Genomic DNA, 17501 nt, shown 5'->3' with positions numbered 1-17501 from the left:
TTAGCTAGATAGCACTGGTGTTTTTGATCTAGATCTCATAGAAAAGGGGCTATTACAGCACACTGAATTGAGATTCTCTCTTCTTCTATGATATCTTGAGCCTTGTGCACTTTTTGGACAGTTGCAGAGAAAGAGATTTTCTCACAGTTTATGATGATGAATGCCTTTGCTTGTGAGAGGAACAATGCAAGGATTTATGGGGATTGTGTAGGGTAGGTTTATTTGAAAGTTTGCTCAATGAATTTGAACCTAATGTTGGTTGTGTTTTCTAGGGTTTGGCAGGCTGAAGTTTAAAACAAAATGACTTAAATATTTCACTCTAGAAGGTCTCAAGTGAAATGCCAAGTGAAACAAGTGAATAATACATATGAGACAATTTTCTTTATAAACAATAACTTGCAGCTTACTCATTTATACCATGCTCCTTTAAGGTCAACAAATGATGTCTTTTTTTTCGGGTGCATGTGTGATATTAAAATAGAGTAGTGACCAAGCATATGCATTCAACATTAGTGTATGAGGTTCTTGAAGTTAAAACATAACTTCTTTTTTCAATTTTGTCCTCTTCATGGCAATCTATCTACTAGGGTGAGGTTGGGCTTTTGTCTTTGATCTATTTTCGAGGTTCTAGCTCAAGTTGATAGCATATCATCACTAATGGTGGCTTAAAAGGTTTCAATACAATGTAACAATGTGCTCTCATAGATTACTTGAGAACAATAAGGACGGCATCCTATGTAGAGAGTGTGTAAGCCATTAAAGAAGCAAGTAAAATTCAAATTTAATTATTTAAAAATCAGGTTTTAGTTAACCATTTCACTTAGGATATTCCATGTTTCAATGGAACATTTTAATGTTCCAAGCGTTTCACATTTCAAGTCCAATGAAATGTGTTTTCATGATTATCCCTATAAATTGACTTTTGGAAAGTCTTGAGGTTGATAGGGTTCTATCTAGCAAGGGTGACAAGGTTCATTGGATGCTTGGATAGTGTGAGGTTGATAGGAATCTATCGGAAAGGGTGATAGATTCATTGGCGGCTGGGATACTCTTGAGGCTGATAGGAGACTAACAATAAGGGTGATAGTGTTGCATGTACACATTGATTATGTTGCAAGACAATGCTTGAAAATAAGTCTATGGTAATTAATTCAACGCAATTCTTCATTGTAGCCTTCCGTGCATGCATTGATCTTGCTGGACAGCTTGGATAGCAACACTTTAGCACTTGGTTGCTGTATTAGTAGTGTAACAATGTGGGTAGGCTGCCATAAATGGCTAGTTGTTGGATTCTCTCTATTCTTAATTGTTTCATTGCAAGTGAAGATAAATTATTGTCCTCAGCAGGGAGGCACACATTGCATAGTGCAAGGTCTTTAATGCCTTGCTGCGGGCAACTTCTTATTGTTGATTTTCTCTTCATGAGCAAGTGGAAAAGTATGTGGGTTTCCTAAGGGAATTTGGAATTTTTGCATTAAATCTACCGTCTTTAGCATAACTCATAGAGATTGTTGTTGTGTGGGAAAGGTTTGGGCTTTCAAGAAAGTGGGGAGAAGCTAAATAAGAAGTTGTTAAAGATTGAGAAAAGGGGCAGATCTGAAAATTAGCATGATAATGCTAACATGGGATAACAACATGAACACACAAATGCAATTGAAACTTAAAGAGTTAAAGTTTTCCATTTTTATTTGATAAAGTGTAGCAGCTACACCATTAGATGCATAGTGGATGGAAGAGGGTGACTTAGCGAATTCATCTTAGTTGTTGTGGCTTTACTTTGAGGCTTTTCGGTTAGAGCACACCTTGGTTGTGGCTCAAGCCTCAATTAGATTTTGTAGAGCATAGAGTTGGAGCATTGATTGATGCTTAAGAGGGTGGTAAGCTCTTCCACTCCTTCAGTTCACATAGATTGAGATATCTAGTGATTGCTTGATGCACTTTATGTTCATTTGAGGTATTGTTTGTCGATGATATATTTGCTTTTCGATCTATTGCATCCAATATATAGGAGTCATGATGTTTTGGTACTATTGGGTATGGATGTTGACTTGAGCATTGAGCATTGTATTTTTTGGACAATTGTATATTGTGACACATGCAAATACACGTGCTCTAGTTCATTTGTGTTACATGTCAATGTATTTGGCATAGAAATAGGGAATGACCATTCCAGCTTGTAGAAACAGCCTAATGCGTTTCAAAATCTTCGAGGAGGTAAAATGGCCAAGGAATGTTCCTTGCCGTTCCTGGCTTTTCCTAATGTTTCCCTTGTCGTTTCTTGTTTGGAATGGCTGTTCCATGCCTGTTGACAAAAAATTCTTGTTTTTCTTATTTTTTCTTCTTGCACGTGTTACACTTTTACCAAATGTTCATCCATCTCCATTGCCTAATGTGCACATGCTAATCTCTCTCTCTCTCTCTCTCTCTCTCTCTCTCTCTCTCTCTCTCTCTGACCGAAGATTCAGAGTGTCAAGACAAGCTACAAGCCAATCATGAGTCCATGCAGAGTTCACATTTGATGCATTATCAACTCTTGCAAATCACAATTAGAGATCATAGCCTGTCTTGGAGGGCAGTTCCAGCAGCAGTCGGACCAGCAGCAGTCGGACTGCAACGTGGCAGTCCGACTGTCTGCAGCCGACTTATTCAGGCTGCGCCCTATTTTCTGGCGCCCCAGTTCAGGCAGTTTTTCGACTATTTATAGTCGATTTTTTCCAGCAGTCTGGTCACTCTTCTCTGTGGCAGATTACAGACCGGTGCCGTGCAGATTTCTGTCTCTGTTCACAGATTTCAGACAGCAGACAGAGCAGACTGCAGCAGACTTCGAGGTGGACAGCAGGTCGCATCGTCGAGGTGGAGACACGCAGTCCAGCGCACTGCGCCCGTGTATATCTTTGTATTCAGCATTCTATATACAACAGATCTTCATCGTCCACTGTCTCTTTCTCTCCCTTCTCTCTCTGCATTCTCTCTCTCTCAGTCCTATGCTTCCGCACCGCTGCACTCTGACATGGTATCAGAGCAGTGTTTGAGGGCTGACTGAGCGCAGAATCAACCTGAAGGGCAGTTTCCATCGCGACACAAATTTGCGTTTTTTGCGTTTAAGGGCAGACAGGAGGGCTGCGCCTTGGAACAAGGCTGAAACGAGTGTGGGCGCACAGGAAAGGAGTATAGGTGGTGGATTTGCTGCTGTTTACTGCTGTTTGACGCGGAGAAAGTTTGAGTTTTCAACCTAAAAGTGCAGGTTTTGCTTTTTCATCGCCTCCGACGGGTGAAGAAGCTTCGGGACGCGGAAGAGCCTTAGCAGGCTGAGTTTACTCAGTCAGAGGGGGTTGCTTTTGCGTTTGAGAAGGCATATCAGGTGAAGATGTCTATAGAGATGGACTTGGAGTTCCAGGCGATTATGGACCGGAAGGTGCCTGTCTTACCGGCTCTTCCTACAGATTAGAAGCTCGACGGCGACAACTACCGCATTTGGCGCGTTATGATGTTGGCCATTCTTGAGTCCTATGATTTGGCGGAGTTGGTACAGGAAGATATTGACCGGCCTTCGGTAAGAGATGAGTCCAAACTCTCTTCCGATGCTCGTGCGGAGTTGGCCAGGGCCCAGTCTCATTGGGACAAACTGAATGCCAGGATTCGATCATTTCTCTTTCTATCATGCACTACAGCCGTGATCGCTCACATCGAGCACTTGACGGTGGCTCGTGAGATATGGCTGGAGCTTGATCAAATGTACAATCGGATGACCTTGATGAAGAGGGTTTCTTTGGAGGTACAGATGCGGACCTTGTCCGTCAATAAGTCTTCTTCGCTAAGGGAACACATTAACAAGCTAAGGCAGCTACAGATGCAGGTTCAGAATGCGGGGAAGCTGATTTCCTCCGAAGACATAGCGATCACACTATTGTCCCAGTTGCCGCCACGATTCGGTACATTTTACTCTGCCCTTATTGCTTTGGGGCGAGAGTCTACTCTTCGGTGGGAAGAGTTGGTTCCTATGGTCTTGGACCAAGAGGAACAGTTAAAGGGACAGAATGCTTCCAAGTCGGAGGCGTTGACAGGTTAAGCCTCTCAGAAGAAGGGGAAGAACCAAAAGAAGAAGAAGGGGGATAACAAGTCCAAGAAGGACAAGGAGAAGGACAAGGACAAAGACTCCACATGTCATATTTGTGGAAAGACTGGCCATTGGAAGAAGGATTGCTCTGACAAAGACTCGAAGGACACCAAGAAGAAGGAAACCAAGGATTCTGGAGCAGTGGCTGCACCCTCATCAGTTGCATTTCTACATCTAGTTGTCATTGAGGACGCTTCATTGAATGCTTCTGATGCTGCGATGACGGCTCCCCAAGCTCGAGAGTGGATTGTTGATAGTGGTGCCTCACGGCACATGACTCCTTTATCAGATGGTGTTGCCCAATTGCGACCTTCGCGTGGGCAGGTTCTCATTGGAGACAGCTCTTCAGTTTCTATTGCAGGTCGGGGTAAGATACATCTTATTCCGGATGGACGAGGTGGCACCCATACCTCAGAGGTTTTGCATGTACCAGGATTAGGGTACCATCTCCTTTCAGTCCATAAGATTTGCTCCCTTGGTCTTTTGGTGGAGTTTGATAGTTCTACAGTGCGAGTCCTTGATCGTGAATCGAGGAAGGTTCTATCATCTGGATATGAGGAGAACGGCATTTACAAAGTGAAGTCTTCCACTGCCCTCTCTACTCTTCTTCTTACCTCACAGTCACAGTCTGAATTATGGCATGCTCGGTTTGGTCACCTGAACTATGACTATCTTCGGAGGGCGTCACGTGGACAGCTTGTTCGAGGGTTGCCGGATATAGTGGTGAGCCAGCAGCCATGTGTCTCCTGCATACGGGGGAAGCAGCATAGGGATGCCATTCCCCACACAGCTTCGCGGCGGTCTACTTCACCGATGGAGCTAGTATCTACGGATCTATGTGGCCCTATGAGGAATGAGTCCCTGCGTGGGAGCTCTACTTCATGCTGATCGTGGATGACTACAGCAGGATGACATGGGCCTACTTTTTGGCACTAAAGTTAGAAGCTTTCTCGCACTTCAAGGATTGGCTTCTCTTTGAGGAGAACCGATCAGGCCGGAAGTTGAAGACCTTGCGATCCGACAAGGGAGGTGAATTTGTGTCTAATGAAATTGCTCGGTTTTGTGCAGATAGAGGAATTCACCAGGAGTTTGCCAATACCAATACTCCTCAAGAAAATGGTATTCTCGAACGGAAGAACCGCAGTGTGATCGAGATGGCGCGCACCATGATGGAGCACCGACAGACCCCTCAGGTTCTGTGGGCCGAGGCTGTGGCTACTGCAGTCCACATTCTTAATCGATCCCCTACTTCGGCCGTGGAAGGGATGACTCCATTTGAGGCTTATTTTGGGACGAAGCCAGATGTTTCTTACTTTCGAGTCTTTGGGTGCGATGCCTATGTTCACATTCCCAAGGCTCACTGTGATAAATTTGAAGCGGCTTCCCGCAAACAGGTATTTGTTAGCTACAGCTCCCAGTCCCAAGGCTACCGACTGTATGATCCCGTCAAGCGGGATGTGTACACTAGCCGTGATGTCCGGTTTGTGGAGGTTCCGGCTTCTTCAACGGGTGAGGAGCATCCCGTTCTTGGAGATCCAGGGGAGAGTTGGGCTCCTTCTACAGTTCCACTGGAGCCCGTGCCTTTTGATTATGATTCTGTTTCTGACACAGAGTTTACTGTTCCACCGGACCCTTCTGAGGAGTTACCACCGGTGGATATTTCAGGGTCTTCTGCTGATGGAGAACGACGAGGGGAGGTTCGGCCTCCTCCTCGCTGGGCCCCTGATACACTCCGTGATTCAGGGATCGAGGGGGTTCCTGAGGAGTGGGGACCGCAGGATGGTCCGCGGCGGTCACGGAGGCACCAGGCACATTCTTCGGAGCTTGTTTGCTCCAATTATTGTTTGATGTCCCGTGTTATGCAGGACCGAGAGCCCACCTCCGTAAAGAAGGCTTTACAGTCCGCCCCATGGAAGAAAGCTATGGAAGCTGAGCTGGAGGCTATTGAGAGGAATGGCACTTGGTCACTTGTGCCACGCCCCTCGAAGAAGAAGGTGATTGGAGTCAAGTGGGTCTTCAAGACCAAATATCTCAGTGATGGTACTTTGGATAAGCACAAGGCTCGCCTTGTTGCTAAGGGTTTTGCCCAGCGCCCAGGGATTGACTGTCATGACACCTTTGTCCCCACAGCTCGTATGGCTACCATTAGAGCTGTTCTTGCTTTGGCTGGCCATAGGAGATGGCGTGTTTATCAGTTGGATGTGAAGTCGGCCTTCCTGAATGGTGATTTGAAGGAGGAGATCTACGTAGAGCAGCCTCCTGGCTTTGGTTCTTCAGATGGGAACGTCTACAGGTTGAAGAAGGCCCTGTATGGCCTCAAGCAGGCCCCGCGAGCTTGGAACGAGAAGATTGATTCTTTCCTCCAGTCTCAGTTGGGATATCGGCGGTCCAAGGCCGATCCGTAGCTGTATGTTCACACTTCCGAGGATGGTTGTGTGCTGTTTGTATTATATGTTGATGATTTGATTGTCACAGGTGATGATGCACAGCAGGTCTAGGAGACAAAGTCAGCTTTACATCGGACGTTCGAGATGATGGATTTGGGGCTACTCCATTTCTTTTTAGGCCATGAGATTTATCAGTCTCAGAGGGGGATCTTTCTCTCCCAACAGAGATATGTACAGGAGTTCTTGGTGTCTTTTGAGATGGAAGATTGTCGGGCCCTCTCTACTCCTATGGATCCGAACTGGAAGGCCACTTCCCATTCAGCTTTTCCTTTGGCGGATGCGTCCCGCTATCGACAGTTGATCGGGTCCTTGATTTGGCTTCTCAACACAAGGGTTGATCTATGTTTTGCTGTTGAGCTCTTGGCAGGGTTCATGAGTGAACCTAAGACTGTGCATTGGCAGGTTGCTCAGAGGATACTTCGGTATCTGAGGGGGACGTTTGATTTAGGGATTCATTACCCCGCAGGGACAGATGGGTCAGATCTTGTACTTGTAGGTTGGAGCGACTCGGATTGGGCCGGTGACGTGGACCACAGGCGGTCTACTACAGGTTACTGTTTTACTTTGGGTGCCGGTGTTATTTCATGGAGTAGCAAGAAGCAGCCCACGGTAGCCCTTTCGTCTACTGAGGCGGAATATCGGGCCGCGTCTTCCACCACATGCGAGGTTGTGTGGCTTCGGAGATTGTTGGAGGAGCTTGGGTGCCCCCAGACTCGTTCTACATTGCTGCGATGTGACAATGAGAGTTGCATTGCCTTGGCAAGGAACCCTGTCTTTCATGCCCGGACGAAGCACATTGAGATTCAGTACCACTTCATCCGAGAAAAGCTTCTGGATGAGACCATCACTGTGGAGTATTGCAAGACGGAGGACAATCTTGCGGATTTGTTTACGAAGGCGCTTCCTCAGGCTCTACTTCGGCAACATTCCAGATCCCTCAGGCTTCTGCCCTGTCCAGGCTCTGAGAGGGGGTGTTAGAGATCATAGCCTGTCTTGGAGGGCAGTTCCAGCAGCAGTCGGACTGTGCAGTCGGACTGCCACGTGGCAGTCCGACTGTCTGCAGCCGACTTATTCAGGCTGCGCCCTATTTTCTGGCGCCCCAGTTCAGGCAGTTTTTCGACTATTTATAGTCGATTTTTTCCAGCAGTCTGGTCACTCTTCTCTGTGGCAGATTACAGACCGGTGCCGTGCAGATTTCTGTCTCTGTTCACAGATTTCAGACAGCAGACAGAGCAGACTGCAGCAGACTTCGAGGTGGACAGCAGGTCGCATCGTCGAGGTGGAGACACGCAGTCCAGCGCACTGCGCCCGTGTATATCTTTGTATTCAGCATTCTATATACAGCAGATCTTCATCGTCCACTGTCTCTTTCTCTCCCTTCTCTCTCTACGTTCTCTCTCTCTCAGTCCTACGCTTCCGCACCGCTGCACTCTGACAATTACAATCAAATTTCAGCCCTATTCTCAATTCCAAGGTAATCACCCATTTATATTGTCTAATTTCAATGGAAATTGAGGTAGTTGGGGCATTTGTGGCAATTTAGAGCAAGTTGGAGTAATGGGATAATCTAGTCAATTTTGGGGCATTTGGGTCAATTTGGAACATTGAGGGATATTGGGGCAATTAGAGATACATTTGGGGCATTTGGGAATTTGTGACATTTTTGGAGCATTGAGAGCAATTTGGGATAATTTTGAAAAATTTAAGGCAATTTGGACAATTTGTAGCATTGGGGGGCTGTTGGGTAATTTGGGGCAATTTGGGTGATGCAGGGCATATTTGGGGTACTTAAGAGTTAAGACATGCGTCGTTCCCCCCGTTTCCATTCCTTGACCTTGGGCATTCCCCCCATTTTGGGTTTCCGTTTCCGTTCCCGTTCCTGTTCCTCGTTCTAGGTAACTATGGTATTTGGTTTAATATGCAGAGTGCAGTAGGGTACTGAATACATAATTGTTCATGAAACCAGCCTTCCTTCTCGGATAGTGTGGTACTAACTTGATTTAATACTAATTACCGAAAGTAAACAATTCACATAAACTGAAATGCACACTTTACCACTTTAATCTTGGACAATGGATAGCCTGTTGGCCCTAAACTTGACATTCCTTGTGGTATTTCTTTAACTTTTATTGCACATGGAGGAAGTATAATTGAGATCCTTTGATCTCCTCTCCTAATTGAAGTTCCTATTGTTGTCAAAATTGACCAGTAAGTCTCCAAAACAATTTGCCCCTTGGTTTGCTTGCGGATTGGCCTTCACCCTGCTCCGTGAAAGACAAATTCAGCCACAAATCTGATATTGTTGATTGGCCTCTTGAATCTCCTTGAAATTCTTCAACTTCAGCTGTTGGAATTCAAGTCTTATGCCCTTAAATTTGAGCATGCATCTTGAGGTGGTTGTCAAACCACTGTAATTTTTGCTATAAATTAGGGTTTACAGCAGAGATTGATTGAAATCTCTTCCTCTAATGGTTCAAACTATTGGAAAATATTGTGATAACTTGAGAGATGGTTGGGGGATGAGAGAGAATGTTGTAGAGAGAGAAATTTCGGAGTTTTGATTGTGAGAAATATTGAAAAATTGTTGTTGCCCTCATAGTTGCACGAAACGATACTTAGGAAGGGGCGAAACAATGAAATGGGGTTAAAATTTCTTGAAACGTATTTCTTGGATTGAAATGTTTTGTAATCTCAAAATGGTGCCACGTGGTGTTTTAGGCAAAACCCGAAAAGTTTCGGGACATAAAAAGTCTCCATGGAATAGGATGTAATATTTTTGGTCAAAAATTGAAAGTTTATGCCCTTCTAAGAAAACGTAATTTGTTTTAGGCCACAAATGTGCCATTTTGAGTATAAATAAAGTGAAATCGGATCAACCATTTCAATCACAACCTTTATAAGCAAAAAAGGACCCACCCTTTCAATTGTGATCTTTCATAAAAGTGAAATTGTGATTCTTCCATATATGAGCATTAAAAGTTAAAAACTAAAACAATTATTGTGGCCACAGTTTGATTCCAACTATACCTTGTCAATCAAGACTAATACTAATGACAATCAATTATGACCAACAAAGACCTTGATCTCTCTCTCTCTCTCTCTAACTAAGAACTTTCATCTTATAGCTTTATTAACATATTCTAACTTATAATTGTGAGTTTTTGCATATTGATAAATTTAAGTTTTTAAAGTAAAAGTCTTTAAACCTTATTAACTAAGATATCATGTAATGTTTGTCTTCCCTTCATGATGTGGCATTCCTGTTCTCGTTTCAATCCCTTTGAAAATTCCTGTCCTTGTTTTCGTCCTTGTTTCTGTTTCCGTTCTTGTTCTTATTCAGAGTTTCCTTTAACTATGGCTACCTTACTCAAACAGCCATGGAAGCTGTTACCTATAGCTTAGGACTACGAGAAAGATTGCTGCCCTCTCTTGTATGTTGTCATTTGTACCAGAAGAACCTTGGGCTACTGTCACTTGCTCATGGAGGGCTTCAAATTGTTGTCACATACTGTAATCCCTAGTGGCTTCAAATCACATCAGTAGCCTCTCCTTGCTCTCTAATAGCCTTCTCCTCTCTCACAATGGTTGGAATAGACTTCTATCAACCCCTAAAAACGTTTTTCCCACTTAAGTGTCAGGTGATTGTCCCGTACACCCCACCCCAGAATAGTATGGCCGAGTGCATGAATATGAATCATGGACAAGTTTTGCCAAGTGGTAGCCTTGTAATCCCATTATCCAACATTATTCAATTTATTAAATCAAATTTTAGAATATTAATTTAAAAAGTAATTTAATAATTAATCTACTGCTCAAAAAATTAATTTCAAGAGCCAATAATTAAATTCACTAAGCCAATTAGTCTTCCAAGTATCCTTGAGCAGCTATTAGTCCTTAGATTGACATTAATTAATTAATTAATTGCTAGTCTCTAATGTCGCCACTGATATCAATGGCTAATAAAGTGGTCTAAGTTAAAATCTGACACTGGGTACCACCTAGTATCTATTAGATATAACTTAGTATAACTTTTGTCTCTGGTACCAAAAACTGATATCTCGGGGTTGTAAGTCCCACACTGTGTAATAATTGATTGGCACCTCACATGTACTAGTTACATTAGCAAATTTGATTAACTTTCAATCAAATGCTAAGTAAATCAATGAAATTTCATGTCTTCGTGATAGACCATCCCCTTGAAATCTTTGCAATTGTTCTCTATTGCATTGCGTTGTGCCAAAGGAAAAGCATACTACACAAGAATTTTCATAAGTATCAGAGTCACAACATTGGCCCCATCGTTGTCCAACCATTCTATAAGCCCCAAACTTATTGAAAATTTCGAGCCAATATATACAACATAAAACTGAGAATTAGTCAAGAATTGTTGCTAGAAACCCATTGGATGTATCCATAACTCATGTTTCTCAACAGTTTTGACTTCACAACCATAGTAAGGTATATTTTCAATATAAATCATAGCTGAAACTGTCAATGGCATTCACTAATATGTTGTTGTCCATGGAACCAGTTGTAAACCATAAAAAATCAAGCATAAATTGATCACAAACTACTATAAATGTGACCCCAAACTGATCACAAACTGATTGTAAAAATTGAAACTAACGAAAAAACTGATGCAAAACTAATCTCAAAAGTGACCATAAATGGTTCTCAAACTGAGTTGAAATTAATCATAATTTTTGTCTAAAAGTTAAAGCAAAAACTCATGCCAAACTGATCATAAACTGATACAAAAGTATAGTTTTAGTGTGCGAGTGAAACTCATACTCATTTGTAGACATCTCATATTGGCTAGTACACTGAGTAGTGATCTCATGGCAAACATACTTTCAGCATAGTGCATTGGATGCATGCTGAATACATTTGAGATCCATTGCATACGGGAGCTGTCCACAATTGAGGGAGTGGAAGTGCTACCTCCCCCTTGAGCATCGGACAATGCTTTGAACCCTTGCTCGATTGAACCTAATTGAGCCCAAACCAAGGTTAGCTCTAATTGAAAGGCATCTTAGTACAATTGCAACAACCGAGGATGGTTTGCCAAGTCATCCTTTTCCATTTACTTTGGTGAAACAATGTTGAGATTCACCAAGAAGCATATGGAAACTTTACCTCTAACTTTACTTGCCTTGAAACCTCCACTAGCTTGTAGGCCTTTCTTCCCCTTAAGCATTGCAATGCTTTATACCTCACATTTTTGTAATTCCAACTTAACTAATATGCAACAATGCATCTAGTTGACGAGTCTCTCATGTGTACTTGACATGTTAGGAGTATTAGATGCATTAGGAAACATTCTTGTTTGCATACTTTGGACCATTGTAATGTGAGTGTGCATGGGAATTTGCATATTACTAACTATACCAAGATATATTTTCCTATACATTGCATGCATTACTAGCCACATTTTTCCTCATAACCAACACTATATGGAGCATTTGCATGATCAACATTAATACCACGAGTCCCAAACACAGTGGCTGCACAAATTCATTGCCAAACTTGCTTCTTTGTGCCCTACTTACTACCTATGTTTGGAACATCATGTTGCTCTTTCTTCGGTGCATTTTGCTGTCTCAAAGCTGCCTTTACTACCCTCCTTTGAGGGGTTTAAAAAGCACATGAACTGAGGATCATTTGCAAATTGCATAAACATTTCAGCTATTGTCCTCAGCTGATATTTAAATTGTCATCAAATTTCTCTTCCTCTTGTTGATCATTAGTCTCTAAAGGCCTAGAAGGACCCACATTTTGTATCAGCTTGCTGTCCATGGGGCGTGCCTTTGTCCAAGATCAGGCATTGCATTTTTCCCAACACTTTGTGAATTTTCAGATTGAGAGGCATCATCGTTGCTTAATTTCATCTCATTATCTAGTGACATTCTTGTTGTAATACTCAATTGAATATAATTTCAGCACTAGAGCAAAGCTTTTGACCTTCAATCATGTGCCTTGGGCCCACCAAGTCAAGGGAATTGACGGTATTTGGCAACGGAACCTTGAAATAAGCCTTTCTTCTTGGATAGGGTGGTACTAACCTGATTTAACACTAATTACATCAAGTAAAGAATTCACATAAACTGAAATGCACACTTTACCACTTTTAATCTTGGACAATGGATAACTTATTGGCTCCAAAACTAATGCCCCTTGTGGTATTTCTTTAACTTTCATTGCAAATGGATGGAGTCCACTGAGATCCTCTGATCTCCTCCGTTATCCAAGTGCCTATTGCAGTTAAAATTGACTAGTAAGCCTCCAAAACAATTTGCCCCTTGGTTTGCTCAGGGATCGGCCTTCACCCTGCTGTGTAAAAGGCAAATTCACCCTCAAATTTGATATAGGTTGACTGGTCTCTTGGATCTCCCTAAAATTCCTCAATTTCAGCTGCTGGAATTTAAGTCTTACACCCTCAATTGTAAGTATGCATCTTGAGGTGGCTGTCAAATCCTAATTTTTGCTATAAATTAGTGTTTACAGTAGAGGTTGATTGAAATCTCTTCCTCTAATGGCTCAAATCGTTGAAAAATGTGGAGATAGCGAGAGATGGTTGGGGGATGAGAGAATGCTGTAGAGAGAGAAATTTCAAAGTCTCATTGTGAGAAATACTAAAAACTGCTATTACCCTACTCAAACAGCCATGGAAGTTGCTGGCTATAGTTTAGGACCACTAGAAAGATTGCTGCCTCTCTTGTATGGTGTCATTTGCACTAGAAGGACCTTGGGTTGGTGTCAGCTGCTCCTGGAGGGCTCCAAATTGTTGTCATATGCTTTAGGATTGATCCCTAGTGGCTGCAAATCACATCAATAGCCTCTCCTTGCTCTCTAATAGACTCCTCTCTCCCAATGGGCAAGTTTGGCCAAGTAGTCTTGTAATCCCATTATCTAGCATTATCTAGCTTATTAAATCAATTTTCAGAATATTGATTTTGAAAATTAATTTAATAATTATTCGAGTGCTTAGAAAATTAATTTTACGAGCCAATAATTAAATTGGCTAGGCCAATTAGTCTTTCAAGTATCCTTGAGCAGCTATTAGCCCTTAGACCGGTATTAATTAATTAATTAATACCTTATCTCTAGTGTCACCATTGACATCAGTGGCCAATAAATTGGTCTTGGCCAAAATCTAATACCGAGTACAACACTTGTTAAACATATCTTTTACGACGTTTGCCTTTGGCACCAACTAATATCTCAGGGTCGTAGATCCCACACTGTGAAATAATTGACTGGCACCTCACATGTGCAAGTTATATTAGCACATTTGATTAACTTTTAATCAAATGCTAAGCAAAGAAATAAAATTTCACGTCCTTGTTACAATTTACGAATGCTTTCTCATGCTTAGATGTGTCACCAATATACGTCTCTTGGGATAGCCATGAGCATAAGTCTTGCAAAGCAAGTGTTATCTCTTGAGATGGCCATGGGCATGTGTTTTGGTAAGCAGCCATTTCGGGTGATCAAGGCATCTAGTGGAGCATACTTTTTGTGAAAGCATTAGAGTGTGGCTTGCGGGTTCATGGTTGCATTTTGCAGTTGGAGACCAATTTACCTCTCGACTGTTTTGCAGTTTGCGTGTATGGCATGCTTGGAGACTTGATGAAGATAACGATTTAGAACTCATTGGTCGTTTTTGGTTGTATAGCTACTAATAATCAAATAGTACATACCTCCAATGGATCTTCAGGATTTTCTGGAAATTTTAGGCCACACTGCTTTCTTTGAGCAATAGCTGTCTCTAATAGTGATTGGTTTGGCTGTGCTTGCAGCTGGATTGGATTGGCTGTTCAAGCAACCTGAGTTCTGCCTTTGTACTTTCTACATTCTGTGGATGTGTAGTTGGTGGGAGGCCTGGGGTTTTGGGTTCAATCTATCTTCTGCTTGTTGAGGCTAACTGGTTCTATATCCTTTTTGGAAGGTTGCCGAAACGTTTTCTACATTTTTGCCTTTCAGAATTAATTCATGCTCTATGTTGGATGCAGTGAACGTTACACATTGCCTTCAGTGATTTTTCAATTCAATTGCTAAGCTGAATGCAATTCAAAACGTTTATCTTGTTTGATTGAATGGCATTCTAAAAAACTTTTAAATATGCCCTGTTAGAAGATGTACTCACATATGTAGTAAATGCCAGCCTGGTTGTGAGCGATGAGCTGTATACTCTATTTGCTTGGTTGGTTGATGATATGACCGCTAAGTTTTCCATTTTCTCGTGATTTGTAGAGGTTTTTGGATTAGACTTAAGAGTTGAACAAATTGGTGAATGTTGCAATCAAAAATTCCATCAACCTCGAATGGTTATCAATTGACAGTGATTGTTTGCAGGTGATGCCTTACAGCATAGGATGCAACACACCCTTATCAAATTTCGAGACTGGATTGAATTACAAGGTATGGAAGCAGTGTTCTTCTTCCTCTTTGTTTTTTCAAAAAACATATCTTTGATTACCAATATTTGCCTACTTATTTCATAAATCTATAACACCATGATATACATGGCCTTTGTACAACAGGATGTATCTGATCCTTCCATATTGGTCTCTTTTCCATTACTTGATGATGTGGATGGAGCAGCGATGGTAGCTTGGACGACCACTCCATGGACTTTACCAAGCAATCTGGCACTCTGTGTGAATCCACAGTTCACCTATGTGAAGGTATGCCTTGCTACCTTGGATATGCCGCGTGATCAAACCTTTTATCTGAATCTAAAACTTTTCCTGGTAAACATTCTTCTCATTTACACTAGTTTTTGACATTGTGGGAGTAATATAGATGGATAATTCCCTTATTTTGGTATTTTCAGGTTAAATCTGAGACAAGTGGGATGGTATACATAGTTGCAGAAAGCCGCTTGTCCGAGCTACCTTCTTCAAAGGTCAAAGTAGATGTGGCAGCCAATGGTGATGTCCCAAAAAAAGGGACAGGATACAAGACTGACATAAAGAAGAAGGATAAATCCTCTGAGAGTGCCCTTGGCCCGAATGGCTATAAGGTTTTAGGCCGGTTCAAAGGTCTTGATTTAGCTGGCAGAAGGTAAACGCCTACTTTCATCTAGTTGCATGAAGGTTGTTAATATGGAGCTTATTTCTGCTGCATGTGGTTGTTTTCTCATTCCCATTGAATCAAAACCAGAATAATCACGTAATATTTAGAAGTGTGTTCTTAATGCAGTACTATGTTTGGAATGAGGCATGGCATGTAGTTGAGGCAGATTGTTGTGGATTTCATAAAGGAACAAGGATTTTCTAAGCTGAGTTTTGTGTGAGCTTTGAGGGCAGGGTTTCAGCTTCTTGAGATTAAATCTATGCATCACAGTTGTTATGCCTCTGGCTTTTATGTAGCTTGATGATGTTTTTTTGGATTGAGTTATTCTTGCATTTAAAACTTGCTTAGTTACATTTCTTATTGGCATACAACCGAATAGTTTTTGTTTGTTGTTTCTCCAGATATGAGCCAATTTTTGGGTATTTTTCGGATCTTTCCAGTGTAGCTTTCAAGGTTATAGTAGATGAATATGTCAAGGATGATAGTGGAACAGGTGTTGTACATTGTGCTCCAGCATTTGGTGAGGATGATTACCGTGTGTGTCTACTTGCTGGCATCATTAAAATGGTAACATGCCACTCTCTGTGTATTAAGTATGCGGTTGGTAATTTTGATAATTGTGATTTTTACATTCCTGAAGGTATTGCTTCCATCGTCTTTCTTTAGCCCTTATCAACTGTGTATTGATGTGACACCTTGGAATTTAAGATGGAGCTTCATGGAATTATGAACTTAAAAAGGATAATTGAGCAATATAAACCACTATATAAATTCTTGTAGAGTAACAACTTTATCCAGTTCTATATTAGGGTATTTGGTGCTTGTGCAGGTCACTTTTCCCTTCTTCAGGCTGGCGTTATTGTGGCATAAAATTCAGCCAGTTTTCCATGCTTTTGCCTACTGATACATGCCCACACAGTTATAGTTTTCAGTTCTCATTCTGCATTCAGGCTTGGAGAGTGAGCATGGGTCCTTTATGCCTACACCATTATTTTGCTTTTCTTCTCCTTTGCTGTCCACTCCTCTGCATCTCTACTTTTTGTTAGCATTGTGTGCCACACACTTTGTGGGCCAACCTTGGTCTCCTTGGGTAGCATTTTAGTCTCCCATAGTATATGTGTGCCTCTCTTCATATTTATTGATCCCCTGATTTTGTGGAGAGAGAGAGAGAGAGCACTAAGTTCCCATCACAAAATGATAAGAGAGAGACCTAAGTTTAATCGCATGGATTGGGGTGGGGGGTGCGCCGTGACGCGGGGTGGGGTGGGTCGAGCGCGGTTTTTTGGAGGCGTGGCGGGGTGGTGTGGAGGGAGCGGGGTTTTTCGAGGTGGGGTGCGGGGGGGCGTCGTGGGGGGTGACGCGGGGTGGGGGTGGTCGAGCGGGGTTTTTGGAGGAGAGGTGGGGTGCTGTGGAGGGAGCGCGGTTTTTCGAGGTGGGGTGCGGGGGGGCGTCGTGGGGGGGTGCGCCGTGTCGTGGTGCCAAGACCCACAGAGTACGAGTGTAGTGAGCTTACCTCGATGTCTAATCAAGTACCCTCCTCTCTCAAGCACATTGGTAGCTCCACGATCTGAGATGCAAGCTTAAGCAAGCTCAATCCTTCACCTCCAAGCTCCATGCTCCATAGCCGCACATGCAAGACAAGAGAATAGAAAAGAAAAGAAGAGAGGAGAAGATGGAGATATTCTCCATCACGGTCCCTCACCCTCACATACTCACTCCCTCACACGCTCATGCTCTCTCTCTTTGAAGCACAAGCACAAGAAGAAGAATAAGAAGAAGAAGAAGAAGAAGAAGAAGAAGCACTTTTACCACACACCAAGAATGAGCTTCTCTATTCTCTTTTTGGCTTTTATACATGC

General features: G+C 42.5%; 1 protein-coding gene across 1 annotated transcript in view; it reads left to right on the top strand.

The window, feature by feature from the left end:
* Positions 1-17501, top strand: part of LOC148025341 (tRNA synthetase class I (I, L, M and V) family protein) — a 133337-nt gene that overhangs the window by 21277 nt on the left and 94559 nt on the right. Inside the window, exons 2-5 of the mRNA XM_087692378.1 lie at positions 14920-14985; positions 15108-15251; positions 15401-15630; positions 16044-16209. Of these exons, the coding sequence (XP_087548504.1) occupies positions 14920-14985; positions 15108-15251; positions 15401-15630; positions 16044-16209 (606 nt within the window). The remainder of the gene's footprint in view (positions 1-14919; positions 14986-15107; positions 15252-15400; positions 15631-16043; positions 16210-17501) is intronic.

This window comes from Lygodium microphyllum, chromosome 14, assembly GCF_053477565.2.
Source record: "Lygodium microphyllum isolate KBCC chromosome 14, Lygodium_microphyllum_v1.1.10, whole genome shotgun sequence".
NCBI lineage: Eukaryota > Viridiplantae > Streptophyta > Polypodiopsida > Schizaeales > Lygodiaceae > Lygodium > Lygodium microphyllum.
The sequence above is the reverse complement of the archived record's forward strand: the minus strand, read 5'-3'. Positions and strand labels throughout refer to the sequence as shown.